This window comes from Taurulus bubalis (assembly GCF_910589615.1).
Source record: "Taurulus bubalis genome assembly, chromosome: 4".
NCBI classification, from domain to species: Eukaryota; Metazoa; Chordata; class Actinopteri; order Perciformes; family Cottidae; genus Taurulus; species Taurulus bubalis.
In genome coordinates, this window is record NC_136592.1 from 16,089,142 (window position 1) to 16,109,678 (window position 20,537).

The window sequence follows — 20,537 nt, forward strand, 5'->3', positions numbered from 1 at the left end:
CTCCCCTGCCTCTCACTATGTAGTTCTGCTGTCTCTTGCTTCCCCCTCGTGATCTCCTCATCTCTGTCCTTCATCCTGTCACTCCCACTCTTGTTTCCTGCCTGTCATCAAGTACAAAGTCAGTGGGATGTGCATAGATGTTTTTTGTCTTTGAACCACAGAAAACAGGTTTTTTGTTCTCCAAAGGAAACAGGACCTAAGCTCCTCACCTAAACTCCATGCATGCATCTGTTTGTTCCTGTGCTGTAGGGTCTCCCTTGAGAGAGGACAGTCCAGCTGGCTCACTGTACGCTCTGTCTGCCAGCAGCCCCGAGCACTCCCTCTCCTCCCTCTCTCCACCCAGCTCCCGCCATCGAATCCACCGAGAGAAACCTGACCCAAGGGAGCCCAATGATGACCACCACACGGTAAATGCACCTGAAGTCTGTGTGCACTTGTTTTGAATGACTGAAAAGTGTATCAGCGTGGGCCATCCCTTTTGGTTTTGTTGTCCTTACAACTAGTTGATGCTAATTTCTGGTATTATTGAGATTCATGACAAAGGTTTAAATGGTACCACCATTTTGTTGATTTGTCTGAAGCCGTATGTCTGTCATTTTGTAGATGCAAAGAAATATAATTTAGAGCAATAAGACACAGGAAAACTCAGTTTCGCATTGAAATTTAACAAAAAGTAATAATAATAATAAAAGTGCTGAGTGGATTGTTCTTCCACTGGTGTGTAGTCATTTAATTTCACTTGAGTAATTGTGAGCTTGCAGTTTAGAGAAATGTCTTGTCGCCATGAAAACATATTTGTCTGTCTGTTACAGATGAGCAACCACAGCTTTGACCTAGAGGAGGAAATATGAATGAGGAAGCAACATGAGAAGACGTAGAAGACTAAAATGGATTAAGTGCCAAACATGGAGGAAGAGAACAAAATCCGCCAAGCTTAAATTATCAGATAACACAATACATGTATGTCATTGTATCACAATAGCCTGGTTTCTGTGACCATACTTTTAAGTCAAACTACAACACTGACACAGGTGACTTATACAAACCAAGGACATGCACATCTGATTAAAAATAATTTGGTAGGTTGACCTGAAAGAGTGAGAGTGTAATTATAAAGGACAACTGGAAGAACGGTAGTTAAATTTAACTTGGTAGTATCCCGCTTATAAGGAGATGTTCCTATTTAATTGTAAAAGAAGGTTGGCAAAAACGATAATATTCCAGTCTTAATCCAAATACTGCATAATGAATCCAAATGAGACAAAGGGATTTCTGATTTAAAACCTTGTGTAATTAGCTTACCAATTTATCTTGTCGGCCACATGTATAGCCTTTTTCTGAAACAGGCAGCACAAGCCAGCATCAGACTGTACATATAGTAATATTTTAAATCAATAATTTATGTTGCTAGAGGTGATGCAATGTTTCTGCTGTTTCACCAATTTCTGCAAGAACAAAATGATTGTATCTTGAAATAAATAACGTAGAAAAAGTATAGAACCAGGAATATTAATGACGCGTGGGCAGTTATAAACCACGTTAACACCGTAATTAAATATTATAACTTTCTGAATGATGGTATAACTGGAATAGTGTGTGCATGTTCTGTAAAATGGAAATCTCTTTGGTGGATCTCAAAGTATTTTGACATATTGTATTCTAAGATATAGGAATTCAGCTAGTGAGAGATTGAATACTAACGCTGGTCATTCAGGAGAAACAGGTTTCTGCTTGTAAGTATCAGTATCAGTTATACTCTCTCAAACAAATGTATTTTCTCTACTTTAAATGTGTTAGAGAAATGTTACTCCTCTCTTCCAACATGGATTTGGCACTTTTAAGATATGCAGAGGCCCCGGTCAGTGTGTAATATTGTAAACTTTACTGTAATTGTTGAACTGTCTGATTTTAATCTTGCTTTAGGACTTCTCATGTGTTTTTTTTAAAAGAAAACAATAATGTTATTGCTATGGTGTTACATTTATTTGTTTGCATTATTCAGATTAGCGAAGTGGAAATACTCATTGTCACAGTAGTAAAGGTATTTTCATATTGAGTATAAATACAGTACATGGGAGTGTGTATTTTTTTTCTGAGAGACCAAGACAGACATGGATGGAGAAAGAGAAACAGCTACTGGAAATAATATACGTATCAGAAATCATAAAATGTTGAAAGTACTGCTTCAAAACGTTACCACTTACAGTGTAGAAATAATCCGAAATGTATACATTATATAATAATATACTCCATATCAAACAGAGGAAAGCTGATAATTGTAAACATCCTTGTGCTTGCTGGAAGTCAGAGAGCTAGATCGCAGGTCTCTCTGAACCCACAACATCTGTAATTCTCGGTGCACGGATGGTTTGAACTATAGGTCCACCGGACACTCAGTCAGAATTGTACATTCTCATCCATATGTGTGTGCTGTTTTGAGAGCCATGTACCTGATTAAACCACCAACACTGCGCAGACTCAAACTGCAGCAGTTTCTAAAAGTTGTTTGAGTTTCAAACTCCAGTCAGAACAACATGGAAGCCAGGTCCAAACAGATCAAGAGGTACAGTACATTTTCTGCGCACAGTTATTTTAAGCAAGTTTGGAAGGAGTGTTCTACAATATTTTGAAAATTGTTTTTTCAGAGACACGGCTAGTGGTGAAGATAAAGCAGGTGTAAAACGTGTTCAAGAAAGTATCTTCACCACTAGGCGTGTCTCTGAAAAGCCATTTTAGCTAAAGACGGCGTTAATGACTGATATACTAGGGCCACAGGGAGAAAATAATCGTGGTTTATGTGACCCTTTAAAAATATTTTGGTGTAAAAAAAAAAACATGTAAAAATTGTGCGAAAAAGAGTTCACAGTTTAAGATGTTCATGTGGTCAAATGGTGTGGTTACTCAGTTAATATTGAATTCAAACTGGAAATAGAAATAGGACATGCTAGCTTACTAGAAACTGTCAAATCAGGAAATGTAGTTGTAATAATTAATGTTAATGTTTCTTTAAATTACTGATGGCACACTGTCCTAAACTGAAGTTCCATTTGCTGATAAAGTCAAACAGTTATCGTAGAAAGCTCTGGCTATAGCTTAGTAAATGGACCTTCAGTGTAGAATGTGTACCACAGTTCATGTCACAGACTTTTTTGACAGATGTTTCCCAGAAAAACTAATAAATATAGTTGCATTTTAGCATAATATTCATCATGGCTTAAATGTCAGATACTTTTCTGAAATGCTCAAAGTTTGTACTGAAAAAACATTGTTCTCTTGGGATCAATGTATACATGAGAGTTAAAGGAAATTACTGCAGTACTTTCCAAGAATAAATCACATAATTTAGGAAATAAAGGAAATAAATCATTCCTTTTACCTAAATTATTATGACCTCGTCTGCATGTGCCTCGGCCTCCGAGAAGTGCCCTTTCATCCATTTCCACAAAGTTCAAAGTGTGACAAAAGGAGCTCTTGCACAACCAGTCTTCTGTTGACAGAAAGATAAGCACTTGAGCACTGAATGTCATGCGGAATAGGTCATTGTGCAGAATTGCAAGAAGAAAATGTGACAAACAACTGATGGTGTTTAATAAACCATGAAATTATATATTCTTTCGTTAAACCCACTAACCCAGTTTATTCATCAGCACACATGAGTGCGTACAGGCTGCAGCAACTCAAGGGTCATATTTTGCCTGGAAATAAGGTAAGCACAACACTTTTAATAGATATATAATACAATAGAATATCTCCTTCAATAGAATAGACAATTATATTCATAAAGTTGTATGGACCGTATATTGTAATTTATAGCAACAACATGACTGAGGATATATTGTATGAGAAGTGAGAGACGCTACAACAGGAGCAGTCAATACTCAGTCATTGAAATATACATTTTACCCCCAAAAACATTTGATTTAAAAGAATCAAATTTAAAATATACATATTATATCAAAGGTTTCATTCAGGTGTTATAATTAGTTTAAACAACTATCTAGTTTAGGGAATTACATGTCCTGTTATTCAATTACCCTTTATACATAGCAACTCATAACTTACATGTACAATTTGCTACTTGTATTTTCAGTATTTTAAATAGGTGAAAGACAAACTATAAATCTGCATTAAAAAAAAGAAATCAGCATTATTATCAGTGGTGTTCTAAAGCAGAATGTTCACTCTGCATTCCCAATTAAATCCCACATATTGCTTAAATGCATGAAGGTTCCCTGGCTGGAAGAAAGCACATAATTCAAATCCATGTGTCAGAAAAACTTGGATGTCAAATTTCAACTTAGTTTTTGACATTGTCTGACAACTTTGAAAAAGCTGGGCTATATAAATGTAAGATTAAAGCGTTGTGATCTTGTAAATTTGGAACAAATTAACAAAGAAATTCAAAACCAATGCCACTTAAAGAAAACTAGTCCCGTATGAATATGTGTTTGCCAGTTGTCAAAACAGTGTAATTTTAAATGTTGTACTCTAATGTGATTTCTTCAGATTTAAGCACATCGATTAAAAGTCTAAAGCTCTTGTTCTGTAGTTCACAGCAATGACAGGCCCTGCTAGCCCCTTGACCACCCATGTGCTGAACACTGCAATGGGGGTCCCTGGTGCGGACATAGCTCTCAGTCTCTATCGACAAGACCCCTCCTCTAGTGCCTGGAGTTTGATAACCACTGGGTAAAAACCTGAGGAAAACAGTCATAAGCAAAACACCTCTCACATAGTCCCAAAATATGGTCACAGGCCACTAGCTATTGTAGATTTGTATTTATAGGTCTTTAATCATATTTTGTCTCAAAAGGATCACTAATGCTGATGGACGTTGCCCAGGACTCATCACAACGCAAACGTTTACTTCCGGGGTGTATAGATTGCATTTTGAGACTGCTCAGTACTGGGAGAATATGGGCGAGACCGGCTTCTACCCGTATGTTGAGGTGAGGAAAGGCATGAAGTGTTATGTGCCAACATGATCTTTATAATGCTGCTTTACTTGCTTATGGCTTCACCTTACTCTATTTTTGTAACTAGATTCATGAATTTGTACCCTCATTTAACTTGGCATAGGCATATCATGCCGCTAACAATCATGTCTTACTTGTAATTGTTGATCTCTTTCATGTTGGTGTTTTGTTGCAGATTGTCTTCACTATAAATGACCCAGGCCAAAAGTACCATATCCCACTGCTCCTGAGTCGTTTCTCCTACAGTACGTACAGAGGGAGCTAGAAATCAAGTGTCATGCAGCTGAACCCATTGACAAGACACAATGCTCCATCTGAATGATTCTACCCTTTGAAATAATAATAATTATGTGATACTGTAATAAATACATATTGTTTTGCAATTACACAAACCACATTACTTATATACATTGTACTTATAAGGATACCCTTATATAAAATGCCTTTTTATGTTATTAAGGCATATACTGGTCTAATTAACCTAATAAATAAAGTTGGGTCCTTTTGGTCAATTTTTTTCTTTTGGTCTTTTGCCAACATGCATGCAAATCCACATGGTAGGGAGTTCTTCTCCCAAAAAACTCAGTACTTTAATATTTTATACTAAATTACAAAAATTCTGGGAAACAAATACCATTAAATAAAGTCGTACATGTACATTGTTCTCAAAAAGAAGACCCCGACATAACCTTGTAAATTCCTGTAACACATCCCCATCCTCAATCAGAATCAGTATCAGAATTAGAATCAGAATCAGAATCAGAATTAGTATCAGTATTAGAATTAAAATCAGAATCAGTATCAGAATTAGAATCAGAATTAGAATCAGAATCAGAATTAGAATCAGAATTAGAATTAGAATCAGAATAATGTATTGGTCAAGTACTTTGCACACAGGATTTTGACTGAAAGGTGCAAAACAATAAACATAGACATAGAATAAAACAATAAAATAATACAAATATAATACAAACAATAAACATAGTGTAATAATAGATACATATGGTAAACAACAAACAGATAACAGTACTTTAGAACAAGTATATATTAAAAACCACTTGCCATAAAAGTGGCAAGTGTATTTTAATAAGAAAAGAAAAGATGTGCTTATATTATAGTAGATATATTTATACTAGTCATGAATCTGTCCAGTAGGAGTACTCACTGCCCTCTCTTTCTTACGTGATCCTCACTCTACGCTCGATTGCTTTAGCCTGAGCGTTCGCTCGGTGCTTTTGACTTTGATTACACTCTCCTGAACTGGGTAGGGCCTTGTCTCTGCTGGGAGTTTAGGTTATATTTTCTGACGTTATCTCGTCCCTTTGCTGTTTATTAGGTCCATATCCCTATTAGTAACCATGGCAGACGACGAATTAGAAGCAATTAGGCGGCAAAGAATGGCGGAACTACAGGCAAAGCACGGGGTAAGGACAACACGCGAGCATGGAAGCGTGTTTGCGGCCGCCGCGCTATGAAGAGAGGCTGAGTTCAGTGTGCTGCTAATAGCTACGTTAGTGTGGCGAAACCAGCTACTAGACTCATTGAACTGTCGCTCAGGGGATATATATGTGTATATATATAGCCCACTTATGTGAGCCATGCTCGGTGTAAATGAACTGCAACTAAGTCAGTAGTAAGTAACATAAATCACAGTAATAACTATCATCTCACTGGCCCTGCTAGCTTTTCATCAACAAGAGATCGCACACCCCTCTGACAATGATGTTATGTCAAATGTATTTATTTTATGAGCGGCCAAATTCACAATTACACAGTAGACTGGTGAGCTTAGTTGGAGTTGAGTATTTTCTTAGGTTATCTGTTAGATTTCTGTTAAGTGAAAAGACAAAACCGGTTCATTACCATCCGTGTTTTTCTTTTTAGCCACATGATAAACTGAAACATTAACTAATAAGACATTATTTATGTTGCACTATGTGACTCTAATAAATAACGTTGTATATTGACTATTACTAAATATTGATATAGTGGCATCATATGTGAACATCTTAAACTGTACACAATATATACACACTACTCAGCAGAAACCCATTGATGAAATTAGTAAGATATTATTGTATCACAGATATATTGGTATCATTGTAGATTGTACCAGATAAGTGCAATACATTGCTGTACAGAAAGGCTAAAGATGTATTTGAAATAATTGATAAACAGTGTCACCACTACCTAGTTTGCCCTCCAGGGGGTCCTGGCAGGGGGTTTGTTTTCACATTTTAAAATGTTTAACCAGGTCTGACCAATAAAATAATAAAACGGCATGTGGAAACTCATTTTGACAGTTATTACGATAATGTGTGAGGTGTTACCAAAGTTGTCGGAATATTGAGCTGGTAATATTTGAGATTAAATATTGTTCCTTATTATATATCCCCCAGTTAGCTGAATGCAGAGACACAACCTAGTGTATTTGTGACAGTGCTTTCTAACTTTTTATTTCAGGATACTTCAAATAAGCAGCAGCAAGGAGAGGAGGCCAAACAAAGGTAAGATGTGGTAATTGATTTAAGGCACAGACGCATAGTAAATGCATTTTACTTTATATACAGTACGGTGTCTTTATTAGTCAAATACATGGACTTGTAAATTAAAGAGCACATATGCACTGAATTATCTACAAACTATTGTGATGATTACTATTACAATCTCAATATATTTGAAAGCAAAGTTAACACTTACTATCATATTTAACCTGTCTGTGTAGCTGTTGGACTGAGCCAGTGTTCTGATGGTCAGACAGTTTAATACAAGCATTTTTCTTTTTTCTTTTTACTAGTCTCAGCATTTATCCCAAACAGTGGTATGTAGTGGTGACGTGGTAATGTTACTTTTTTCACAGAGAAACCGACATGAGGAACTCTATATTGGCTCAAGTTCTGGACCAGTCTGCCCGGGCCAGATGTAAGTTTGTTAAGAGATTTATTTAGCCTACTGAGCATTTCCCCTGCCATGACATAGTTGCCCCCACTAGCAATGCTAGAGTCGACACTGCATTTGGGCGCTAAAGCTCACACAAACATTGACAGGGAATACATGTACCCAACATGCCTTTGGCGGTGTAATAGTTAATAGGAGTCCCCTTTCAATGGACTACACAGTGTATACATTACATACTACTAATAAATACTAATAATGTCACATAGATCTCAAGACCAATATACCCGTCAAGTGGGAAGTCGATTGAATGAACAGAGACTCCTTCCATTTTAGTGAGATGCATTTATTTGGCATGTTAAGAATGTGAAATAATAAGAGAAAAGTTTGGGTGTAAAACAGAAAATATTACAAATGATGAGAGAAACATGCGTTTTAAAACCTGTTCTCAGTAGCATAATTGCGACTGTATGTAACAAAGTCACCACCGGCATGACAGTATTATAAATGTTGTAGAAAAAAATCATAGTAAAGTTTGTAACACATCTTAAGAGTGGTTTCTATTCACGAAAAAAGTCCAGTGCTCCTTTGAAACTATATTGTGTGTTGAATAGTTTGTGATGTACATCTGTAAATGACACTCAAATGTGAACACAAGGTGGTCTCATTTTCCTTTTTCAGTGAACAATCTTGCTTTGGTGAAGCCGGAAAAGGCCAATGCAGTTGAAAACTATCTTATTCAAATGGCTCGTATGGGATCATTGGGAGGAAAGGTAAGAAAATGAACACTGCTCTGATGCTTGAAGCACAAATGTTGTTATTATTCCACATGCCAGAAGTGTCATGAGTTGATTTTTTTCTTTTGTCAGATTTCTGACTCGGGCTTGATCGAGATTCTAGAAAAAGTCAGTCAGCAAATAGACAAGAAGACAACAGTCAAAGTAAGTGCCACTGAATTGTCACCTATGTTTGAGCAATTATCAGTCACTTGTCCACCGTACATCCTTATGCTCTGTACTTGTCAGTTCAACAGGCGTAAGGTGATGGACTCCGATGATGATGAGGAGGATTACTAACTTTAAATGGTAACTGTGGAACAAGCCAAGAAATCTGGAGAGGATATGCTTCACTGAGACTTTGATACCATCTTTGACCTGTTCGCTGAATCCTGGGATGCCACATGAAGTTCTCTGTGTCTCTGGAAACTACATTACCAGGAGGGAAGAACAAAGTGGAGTTGACATTGTGGTGTACGAGTTGGGGGGGTAGAATACTCACAGGATCTAATAAGGGGCTCTTTTATGATCTCTTTTCCATCAAGTTGCTACAAATTTGCTCTTCTTGTGTCGTACCCCTGACAGTTTATGACATCGTTTGACTCCTCTAGTTCCTCTCTGTAGTAACTCTTTTTTTAATTAAATTTTTACCATGTTTGACTTCTGTTCTTCAATCACAAGAAGCTAGATAAAATACAAAACACACTTATTTTATCCAGAATGTTCAGTGAATACAAAACATTGTTCTGTGTTTAGGACCAGCATCCCATTCACTTTGGTTGTTACACTTTGATCATTTCTTTTTGCTGACATGTATGTTAAAGGTTTACATTAAACAAAATAAAAAATGTAAAGAAGCCTTAATTTCAAATATTTATTTTTTCTACTGAACCACTTTTAAAATGTTCATTTATGAAAAAGAGTTCAACCCTTTTGAAAAGGTCTCTAGTTTTTTCACAGATTGTGTTCCTTTGGTCAATGCACATAATTATCTGACTATGTTCAATGCAAGAACAGAAACACTTTGCAGTATCATTACACATGATCTTCACCACCATAGAAAAGTTTGACTTTTATAGATTGACTGACTATTTCTTCTGAATCAACTAGAGTTTACAGATGGCTAAATGTATCCAACTACTTTTAAAATAGAAAGCATGAAAGAGAACATGATACATTTTGCTAGTGCTCCATTGCAAGTTAAATAACACTAAGCTTTGTTTCCACAATTAACATTTAGTAAGCCACTCAAATAGCCAAAGGAAATAGTTGCATTACTGTTGCATCACCATTAATTAGTTAGCTAGAGTTAGCATAGCTTCACAAGCATTCATTTTTATGAACATTATAATTAACTGAACCTTTTTACTTTAATAATTTCTTTGCACTTTTGTGTTCCTGCATTGCCAAGTGGAATAAGAGAGTTATCTAATTCTACAAGAAAAGGAGTTACCCTCATACTATTGGTGGAAAGAGTGTTCAGATCCTTTATTTAAGAGGTTAAGTAAAGTGTAAAAATGCTTCATGACAAACGTCCTGTCACCCCCAGGACAATGTACTACTGGTCACTCCCCTGCACATCCCTTCATACCGCATATTTAAATACACTTTACTTTCACATCACACTTGTCACTTTCACATTACACTTACATGTCCCCTTAAAGTACTGCTATCTGTTTGTCTGTGCACTTTATTTTTATTGTATATTCCATTGTAGATGTAATTGTAAATTTAAACATGCTCCCATTTTTTGCATTTAGTTTATTGTTAAATGTTATCCACCACCCGCCATGACAAATTCCTTGTATGTGAAAACATACATGGCAATAAATGGTTCTGATTCTGATTCTAAAAAGTAAAGGTAACCGTATTATCCACAATATAACATATTTGAATGGTGCAATCATGTACTGCTTAGATTAATGCATTGCAATCAAATGCTTGCACTGTTGGTTTTAGTAGTGGAATTGAAGTAATAAGTAATACTTAATGAAAATACTCAAGTGTACATATATTAAAATTGTCAGTACAACTTGTTACCACTGCTTTTGATATACAATTACAATATTTAAGGGCAGTTGGATTTTTTTTAAATTCATAATTATTTACCTTCCATAGACTGTTAAATTGATTTTGTTTCTAATTCATATCATTCATAAAACATTGTGACATACATTGGAGTGGGACGGTCTCTCTCCTTGCCCCATTTTCGCACGACCGTGGTCAGATGATCTCTCATTGGCTCTTCCGACTTTGGACTACAACTGGCTCGACTCTGATTGGTCGCGGGATTAACCACATGTTCAAGATCAGCCAATCAGGGGACACAACGAGGAAAAGCTATAGTAAGGTTGTACAGCATTAGCTCAACTGTAGCTGCTGAACGCGAGAGCAGCTGGTAAAGTGTACTTCAAAGTATACAGGTACAATTTTAGCAATACAAACGTCGGTTTACATAAAGAGCTATGCCTGGGGATAGTATGGACAAACCAAACACAGTTACATGCACTGCTCCTGTGAACATAGCTGTCATCAAATACTGTAAGTATCTCCTCGACGTATGTGTATCCTTGTGTAGGTAAACTAGGTGTATCTTTAGGAAGCAACGATAACTAACTTGATAATTGCTGCCTTAACGATTAAACATGTGTTATGGTCTGGTAACTTGTGCATGGTGTCCCACTGAATACTGCGCACTAAAGGGGTGGATTCAGTGGCGAGCATATTCATATTTTATTTTGTTTCTCACTATTGTCATCGTTCTTGTTTTATTGCTGCTTCTATTGTTTGTCTTTAACATGTAAAGTGCCTTGAGTACCCTTTTAAAGCGCTATACAAATAAAATGTATTATTCATATTTGTTTTACTCGTGTACAACTTATTTTCTAGGGGGGAAGCGAAATGAAGAATTAATTCTCCCCATTAACTCATCGTTGAGCGTCACGTTGCATCAAGACCAGGTATTTAAGTAAACAGCATTATCATCAGACTATTAATCTTGTGTCTGTAGAAAAAACATTCAATATTCTCAAAGTGTTGTTGCATCTGTTCTGTCTGTTTTCCTGCCATCATATAAAGACTCCATTAATACATCTTGAAAAGAGACGCTAATTGATATCTGCTTTTCATAGCATGGTTATGAGAACCAATAGTTTTAGTGAGGCTGGTCAGTCATTCAATAATTAGAGACACTGGTTATATTTCATGCATTGTGACCCCATTGGGAAAAACTATGTAGTAACCTTTGTTTGGTCTTAGAATATAGTGTCAACACTTGTATCCCATGGTCGCTGTAAATGTAATGGAAACATAACAAGATAGTACAAATACATGATTCAGATTATAGAAAATATTGACCTTGCTGTTCAATTGTGCTAAAATGGGTTACATAAATGGTGTTTTATATGATATGTAGATTGTGAGGTTTACATTTTCTAATCTGGCTTTGTTTGAGTGATACGATAGCTGCGATTTAATATAAATCTGCCTTGTCTTCCTCCTTTTGTTCAGCTGAAAACTACCACAACAGTTGCAACCAGCAGGTCATTTCAGGAAGATCGAATGTGGCTAAATGGCAAAAAAGAGGACATAACCCATCCTAGACTACAGTCCTGTCTAAGAGAGAGTGAGTCCCGTCTGTTTTAGTTCTTTAGTTTTTGATTTCTCTGATTTTTGAGACCATGTCCTTTTTCTGTGTTCTGTATTTAGTTCGACGACTTGCAAGGAAGAGACGTAATGATGGGGACCCTGCTTTGGATTCAATGGGTTTCTCTCAGAAAGTCCACATCTGCTCTGTTAACAACTTCCCCACTGCTGCCGGGCTTGCCTCCTCTGCTGCTGGATTCGCTTGTCTAGGTGAGTGTGTGTACTCACCTAGACACTACACTAATAATACTAGAGCACTAATTTGATTGAACACTCAACTGCTGGTTTTCATCTTAGAATAATAACTATGTTTCCTTTCTGTGCCCATTCTTCAATATACCATGTCTATCTCATATTTGATACATTTCCATTTTACCGTGTCTCCTCTGCTCCCTTTTTTTATTATTGTGTTGCAGTTTACACTCTTGCCCGGGTGTTTGGCGTGGAGGGGGAGTTATCTGGGATTGCTCGGCAAGGCTCCGGGAGCGCATGCCGCAGTATGTATGGAGGGTTTGTCCAGTGGATCATGGGACAGAAAGACGATGGCAAGGACAGTCTAGCCCAGCAGGTGGCACCAGAGACTCATTGGCCTGAGCTCAGAGTCCTTGTGTTAGTGGTAGGTCAGCTTGTGTGTGTTTGAGAGAGAGAGACTGACAGAATGATGTGTCAGTTATGAGTTGGCACTTTTGGCTCTATTGTGAAAGTCACATGCTATTTCTAACTTCTATAAATTACGGAATTTTGTGCAACATGTATTGCAAGTGTCTTTACCAGTACAAAAAATGCACACTTAAGTTGAAAATAGTAAAAAAGTGATATCACATGTACTTCATGCTTTTCTCTTAGGCCAGTGCTGAGAGGAAGCCAGTGGGCAGCACCTCTGGGATGCAAACCAGCGTTCAAACAAGCCGTCTCTTAAAGGTACTCGCATTAACTTACATTATTCAGTGTACTAAAATTACTGTTTCTGTTTAAAAGTGGAGATTATTTTCATTCACAGTGTATTCAAAGCTAATGCATTGTTACTCACAAGAGAGCCTATGTTGATCTTTTCTGCGTGTGTGTAGCACCGTGCCGAGTCTGTCGTCCCAGGCCGGATGGCAGAGATGATTGAAGCCGTGCAAAGGAAGGACTTTGCTGCATTTGCCGAACTAACCATGAAGGACAGTAACCAGTTCCATGCAACCTGCCTTGACACATACCCACCTATCTTCTACCTCAGCAGTGTGTCTCAACAGGTTATCAATTTGGTGCATCGGTACAACAGACACTACGGGGAGACAAGGGTGAGTAACTTTCTGAGAGAGCAGAACCATATTGATGTTTTACACCTCTTGGTACAGTGTTGGACAGCTGTGTATTTATTTAATGCATTATTAATCAACAATAAAGAAAGAAAAACAATTAATGTTAAATGGAAAAATGGAGCTTTGAACATTATAATCAATTTAAAATGGTTTGGGAAATATCAGTGCAGTACATAAGCAAACACATGTACATTTGTCTGTTGCAGTGTCTATGTCTTTTGTAATCTACTCCACAACTGTAGCCTCCTCACTTTTTTTCCCTGTGAATGCATTTCAGTTTTTCTTGTGTTACAAATTGGCCTCAGTTTATGCAGCTGCATTTCTGAGATGGTGTAACGAAGATGTGAAACTTGTGGGGTGGTTTTCACCCTCTTCATATGACGGCTGCAGTCTCCTTGTTCCCCTCTAGTTGGCATACACATTTGACGCAGGACCCAATGCTGTGATCTACACGCTACAGCAGCATGTTCCTGAGTTTGTTCAGGCAGTTCAACATTTCTTTCCGCCAGAGATCAATGGAGGACAGTGAGTTGACAGTTAATAGACTTACTACATAATCGCTTCAAAATATTGCTGCCAAACAACATGCCTAGTATTTTTTTGTCTCCAAATATGCTGTTTATTAAGGTGTGTTTGCTTCAGTCTTTTTGAAATGAGTCCTTGAATGTTTATTTCTTCTCTGCAGGTTTGTAAAAGGTCTTCCAGTTAATCATGTGGCTCTGTCGGAGGACCTGAGACGCAGTATTGGTCTAGAGCCCTTGTCAAAGGGAATAAGCTACGTTATTAGTACTAAGGTACACACGTAAACACATATGTCATCACTCTGTAGCTCAGTTCTTTTATCAGTTTACTTTATCAAAACCTGAAAGTCAATGTCATCTGTTTTGGTTTTAAATTACCTGGTGTGTCTATCTTAAGGCTGCACAATATGCAGCAGAAAGTTGTGTCTCTTATGTAAATATTGTGTTGCAATACTTCAGTTGAAGATTGTGGCACATATTGTGACAAACATTAGTTCCTCTATATCACTGATGTGACATTAGGGTTTATTCAGTATTTTACCTTTATTCAGGTTTAGACTTTATTAGAAAAAGCTTATGAAATGCATTTGTACATGTTAACACAGAAACAAACTTACTAAAGATGAGTTCTATTGTATAATGACCTTTTCTTGTTTTGTGTTCAAGGTTGGACCAGGCCCCTGTGTTGTGGAGGATCCCTCTCAGCATCTACTCGGATCTGATGGGTTGCCTAAGAAAACTGTGTGATGCCCTGCAGCCAAAAATGGACAAAGTTCCACTGAGCAATAATAAAGCCAACTCAGCAGAGATACAAATGTGCATTTTTCATATGTAACTACATTTTTACAAATCCCAGCAACACCTTCCTTACCATTGTGGATGCTAATATGTCTCCCTTTATTCTCAAAATTTAATAATGTCCCTATCTCTTAATTGGTCATTTCTCAGTATCTACAGATGCATACTGTTTTAGAGGTGTTTCACTCACTGGTTCAGTCGTAGACATGAGCATGCGCTGATTTTGAGGTAGTAAAGACATGGACACGCTGGCATTGCTCAAGGGTACTGCCTGTGTGCTCTTGAGCAACACACTGATCAATGAATGCAGTTCAGTACTGCAGCTGACCTGCTCTTTGTCCAATCTGAGTACATGCTTGTGCCTACGAGAATTGAAATGTATCTCTCTTTAATTATGTTTTCATTTTCATCTTGCGAAAACATAATCTCAAACCTACAGTACATACTTCATTTTGTCAATTGTATTCCGTAACATTAATTAAAATATATTTTAGTCAATATAGCTGTCTCTTGTTTTGTCTTTTGAGATTTCCAAAATAAAGTTTTTGTCAGGGAAAGATGCAAATGGGGGGAAAAGAAAAAGAAAATATGTCTTGCGTTAAAAGCAGAACTTTTCAGAATGACGGAAGGAAAAAAAAGTCTTTTAAAAATCACTTATGAGTAAATTATTATTGAGGCCAGTGCTCTGTACTTCTCCATAGTCTGCTGGGGGAGCAACCTTGGAGCCGGAGACACCAACAAACTCAGCAAACTGGTGAAGAGGGCCGGCTCTATCATTGGCTGCAAACTGGACTGTCCGGAACAGGTGGTGGAGAGGGGGACACTGAAGACATTATTGTCCACATTGGATAACCTGGACCTCCTACTGCAGGGACAGCGGAGCACTTTGTCCAACAGACTTATTCCGCTCCACTGCCACAAGGACTGATACAGGAGAACATTCCTGCCAACCGCAATAAGACTTTATAATAAATCACCTCTGGGCAGATCCTCCTTCAATTTAATCAATATCAATAACCCTAGCACCGCTTTTGTCGTTTAGTTAGTCATTGTACATACTTCTATTTCACTGTATATACTTTATATACACTTCATATATACACAATATACACTTAGCATTTTTGCACTTTATTATGTAACTTTCCTAAATGTAATACGCTCTACTATTTTATTGTATGTATTGAGTATTTTTCATACTTAATATTTTTACGTCTGTTATGTAACTATGCTTGCTTCTGCCACATACAAATTTCCCTCTGGGGATGAATAAAGTTATTGTAGCGAGTAGCGACCCTGTTCAGGCACCTGTGGTGGGGAGGGGTCGGGCGGTGGCCTCTCACTCTCTCCGGCCAATCACGGGGAAGCAGCGTGCTGGTTGGGAGGGTTGCGCCCTGTGATTGGTGGAGTGACGGTGTGTGCGTGTGTGTGTGTTGTTATGTCGAGTGTGAGCTAAGCAACGAGAGCTTGTTAGCTGTTCAGGTTAGCAACTGTTAGCGAAGTACCTTGTCAGATCTACTGTGAGTTCCTGGGAATAAACCTGCAAGTTAAAGAAACCAACGTCTGCGAGTCATACCTGTGGACGTTACAGTATATATCTATTATAAAACCATGAGATCATTTTATTTTATTTTATTAATGGCAAAAATCAAACGTCTTTCTATAGTTGTGTTTATAAACGTTATACCGAATGACTAAAGCGGACAACAATTAGCATGAGTGATATGATATGATCATGATATGAACGTTCTACAACTGTCCGTGTTATACTTATTTTACCTGCTCGGTAAGTTTGGTGAGCCCCTCCTCTCCTCTCCACTGGACTCCTCCACTGTTCGGAAGTGACGACTGAAATGGGGATCGGCTCACGTACGCTCCGCCTCTCAGCCTGCACACGCACACACACACACACACGCACACACACACACACACACACACATACACACACACGCACACACACACACGCGCACACACGCACACGCACTTCACTTCACGTAAATACTTCTTCTTCCTTGTAGAAACTATCAGAGCTGTGAGTCGCTTCCCCGTGAGCTCCAGCAATTTGCAGAGAGGCTACTGAATAAACGCAATGGGGAAAATCGAGTGGGCGATGTGGGCCAATGAGCAGGCTCTGGCCTCAGGACTCAGTAAGTATATAAACATTTTGTTAGGGTTTAACAAAAGTGAGTTTCATAGTAAGTATTGTGTATTAACTTACATAAACAATTTTGATCAAATAGAATATTTTCATATATATATATGGATGTATGTCACAGCAATCGTTATCATTATCATCAAGCATCTGTAAATTCAAGTCTTTTGATAACTATTTAAAATGCTTTTCTAAGTCAAAGTGTTGCATAATTTAACATAGGCTTTTCTATTTTAGTGGATTCATTAAAGGTATGATTGTAATACGTTTTAATTTTAACTTCCTGCTTCCTTCGTTCAGTTCTTCTCACTGGAGGCATTGTCGGGGTGGCTGGACAGTTCAGAGGCTGGCAGTTTGCTGCTTATGCTGTGTATCCTTTATACGTTAACCAAGATGATTGAGTTTAATTGAAAGTAGTGTTGAACGCTCAAGTCGTCTCAGTAAAATAGTAAATTAAAGCCACTACCTATATTTACTTTTTGCACATATTGAACCAGTATGTCTCAAATAGGGTTGCCTCCATTTGGATACATTAATCAATATAGTTTTTCATTTCTGAAAACTCTTTTTCATCTGGCATTTTTACCATATTCCTCCATTCTACTATTTCCTTTATATCCAAAACAATCAGTCCCTCCATCATTCTGAATATCACTGAACCTTCTCACGGCCAAAGATGTTCATTTTAAATGAGCTTTGAGGTCTTGTCATAGTTATTATGTGACGAGTGAACCTTGTGAGAGGAAACAGCCTTGACAGATAACTAGTGCTGCTGGGGCGTTTGTGTGTCTACTGGAGTATCCCAGAAGCAAGAGAGCCAAAGGCACAAGTGTGGGGAGAACGTAAGTGATGTATTTTTCCTATAATATTTTTTTATGTGTATACATATTTTAATGGACAAGTTCTGTTATTATTGCTAGTAAAGCATATTGCTCAGTCCTGTCTCTTGTTTCCCCTCAGAGGCCAGTACTGCTTCACTATATGTGTGAAATCCTTTGGGCCATTGACAAGGAACTACTATGTCAGAGCATTTTTACATGCTGCGTGAGTTGACAGAGACTTTCCTTTGCTGGACTGCATTCCTCTCATTCACAGCCCAACAATAGACAAACTACTTGTCTTTATGGTCTTTTGTCTGTCTCTCTTAGAATCTGTGTACCTGGAGGTTTCATGCTTGCAACTGTCCTCGGATGTGTCTGCCTCGGCATTGCCAGCCTTATCTACCTTGCAGTAAGTTTTCAGCTTTTACCACATGAATCTCTAATAGCAGGTAACATTTCATAAAGTTGTTAGATGGAAGTAGCCAGTTAACTGAAACAAGGAAATGGCAACAAGGAAGAGATCGTTTCATTACTGGTTCCTCGGTTGAGACATGGCCCTCTAATTATGAAATCTGACCCGTCAGGGGTGTGCCTGAATTCTTCAAAAGTCCTAGATGAGGTAACCGAAGTCATAAAGTGTGGCACACACTGTACAGTTTATCTTAATATAATTATGCATACAACTATGAGTGTACAGGATAAGGGTCACTGTTTTGTATCCTCCCATTACTGTTGTTGGGATTTGAACAATAGGTTTTAGGCATGCTTAACTTGATCTTACTGTCTTGTCATCTTCTTGCTTTTAGGCCGCTATCCGAGGTGAACACTGGGAGCCCATTCTTCCAAGGAAGGAGATCAGCCGAGAGGCAACGGACACCGTTAAGAATCCTCCCCAGAATCCACCACCAAGACCTCCTCCTGAGACGCGCAGAAAACGGGTAGATGACCTTGAGGGAGCCGCCTATGACAACCCCATCCCTGTTGGCGAATAACTAACCAGTTCATTACCCCATCCTCTGTACCATTTCCCCTGCCTGCCTGGGAGCTTGGTACAATTAAATCTATCAAAACCATTCACAGTGGGGCATCACAAGAGTATTTTATTCTGGACAAACGATTAGTTTTCTGAAGTCAAGTGAAGGTAGTGACTGGACTACATGTTGGGTCCACGCCTCCTTACTCAACCTGTAAATACTGTACTTTGAGAGAGAACATTGAAAATGTTTGAGAATGGATGAAGTGAATTTAACTGTTGAAACAGAAAAGAAAACCTGCCACATAAATAAAATGCAAACCATAGCTGCTAAGTGGTAACCATTTACAAAAGTTAGTCAAAAGACTGTAAGTGATTGTACTGCTGTTCTAAAAGTGCAAACCAATACCTGTTTACTGTGCTCACCACCAGAATTCATATTAAGTTGTGTTGCATCCACTGTATTGTGTAACCATGCACAGATCTAACAATATATTGTAATATGTACTCTGTTCCTAACCCTTGGGTATTTGTGTATTTCTTGAGGTCAATTGATCACAATCCTGAAAGCACAACATAGCGATGTTTGTTTGGATTAAATTGACATATTGGGTTTTGGCTGTATTAGGCTGATTATATTAGGCATTTATCATTATTTTGTTGTCCGTATTTTGATGTCTTATAAATAAATGCCTCATGTGCCTTGGATCATGACCTATCCTGGTTTTGTACTTTCATATGTCTCAGTTTACAAGTTTCCCTTAGATAGTTATTTTAAGAAAGGACATTTGCAACTTCTCCCTTTCGCAAACCCACTAAATTTCAATACATCAGGAATTCCCTTTCCCTCAATTGTTTCTTTTCTCTTTGTTGGTTCATGATGGAATGTGTGATTAATTTATATGGCTGGTTGTTAGACAAGTTCTGCATGTTTATTCATTAATTTCTGATTTAATGTAGATTTTGGTTGTGTTGGTCACAGATGATCTGTTCAGCAGCTGTACTGTGTGTGGATACCACAGTGGTGCAATGATACTTCCCCATTTTTGTTTGTGGGGCTGTAACATGCGAGACACACCATCAATATACAGCACTTATTGGATTTACAGTATTATTATTTCATGTGTATGTTTTCTAACAAATACTTTAAAGTAATTATTCTGTAGTTTCTTGTATGAAATCAGTGTTCTTATTTCATTTACTTTTTTGTTTTAGGTATCAAGACAATACAGTGTTTTACTCTGGTTAATACTGCCACCTCCTGCTGAATTAGAAAACAACAAATAGATTGAGTTAATTTGGAGCAGCATGAATTGCATTAGAGTTTTAGGCAAAGTGAGACAAAACAAGGTACTTCATACAGCACAAGTCATACACTGAAGCTGTTTCAAAGTACTTAAATAGTTTAACTTTTAAAGAAAAAAAACATTAGAGCCAATTTCTATGAGAAACAAAATCAAAGTGCAGCCCATTGAGAATGAAGAATTATAACACTCTCACAACTTAAATAAATGAGCACCATGTACTAAGAGCTGAATACAAGACTGTATGCATATGAATACAAGTGTATGCTAATTTTAGTCAATCACTGGCATTGTGTATTTCCTACTATACATATTGCTTGTCATAGACATTACTGTATGTTGTGCCTTATCCTCTATTAATTTATTTATCTG

At 37.7% G+C, this 20,537-nt stretch overlaps 5 protein-coding genes across 5 annotated transcripts in view; all 5 read left to right on the forward strand.

The window, feature by feature from the left end:
• The window catches only part of LOC306735969 (heterogeneous nuclear ribonucleoprotein C-like), a gene marked incomplete at both ends in the record, with an annotated part of 31,228 nt that extends 30,377 nt beyond the window's left edge, over positions 1-851 (forward strand). The window contains 2 exons of the mRNA XM_079217542.1: positions 250-407; positions 813-851. Of these exons, the coding sequence (XP_079073668.1) occupies positions 250-407; positions 813-851 (197 nt within the window). The remainder of the gene's footprint in view (positions 1-249; positions 408-812) is intronic.
• Positions 852-3,652: 2,801 nt separating this feature from the next.
• On the forward strand, positions 3,653-5,241 carry uraha (urate (5-hydroxyiso-) hydrolase a; the record flags this gene model as incomplete). Its single annotated transcript, XM_079217606.1, has 4 exons — positions 3,653-3,706; positions 4,550-4,689; positions 4,814-4,949; positions 5,152-5,241. 4 exons carry the CDS (start codon positions 3,653-3,655, stop codon positions 5,239-5,241), a joined length of 420 nt encoding a protein of 139 aa, XP_079073732.1.
• Positions 5,242-6,255: 1,014 nt separating this feature from the next.
• On the forward strand, positions 6,256-9,511 carry pdcd5 (programmed cell death 5). Its single transcript, XM_079216514.1, has 6 exons — positions 6,256-6,400; positions 7,440-7,483; positions 7,837-7,898; positions 8,553-8,644; positions 8,741-8,812; positions 8,897-9,511. The coding sequence occupies exons 1-6, from the start codon at positions 6,335-6,337 to the stop codon at positions 8,945-8,947; spliced, it is 387 nt and encodes a 128-aa protein (XP_079072640.1). The 5' UTR covers positions 6,256-6,334; the 3' UTR covers positions 8,948-9,511.
• Positions 9,512-11,112: 1,601 nt separating this feature from the next.
• Positions 11,113-15,383, forward strand: mvda (mevalonate (diphospho) decarboxylase a; the record flags this gene model as incomplete). Its single annotated transcript, XM_079217283.1, has 10 exons — positions 11,113-11,188; positions 11,537-11,607; positions 12,158-12,272; positions 12,356-12,502; positions 12,709-12,908; positions 13,139-13,213; positions 13,360-13,578; positions 14,009-14,124; positions 14,285-14,393; positions 14,787-15,383. The coding sequence occupies 10 exons, from the start codon at positions 11,113-11,115 to the stop codon at positions 14,865-14,867; spliced, it is 1,209 nt and encodes a 402-aa protein (XP_079073409.1). The 3' UTR covers positions 14,868-15,383.
• Positions 15,384-16,941: 1,558 nt separating this feature from the next.
• cyba (cytochrome b-245, alpha polypeptide) lies at positions 16,942-19,569 on the forward strand. The gene is made up of 6 exons (XM_079217600.1): positions 16,942-17,062; positions 17,368-17,437; positions 17,835-17,909; positions 18,028-18,111; positions 18,216-18,297; positions 18,695-19,569. The coding sequence occupies exons 1-6, from the start codon at positions 17,005-17,007 to the stop codon at positions 18,878-18,880; spliced, it is 555 nt and encodes a 184-aa protein (XP_079073726.1). The 5' UTR covers positions 16,942-17,004; the 3' UTR covers positions 18,881-19,569.
• Positions 19,570-20,537: the final 968 nt, after the last annotated feature.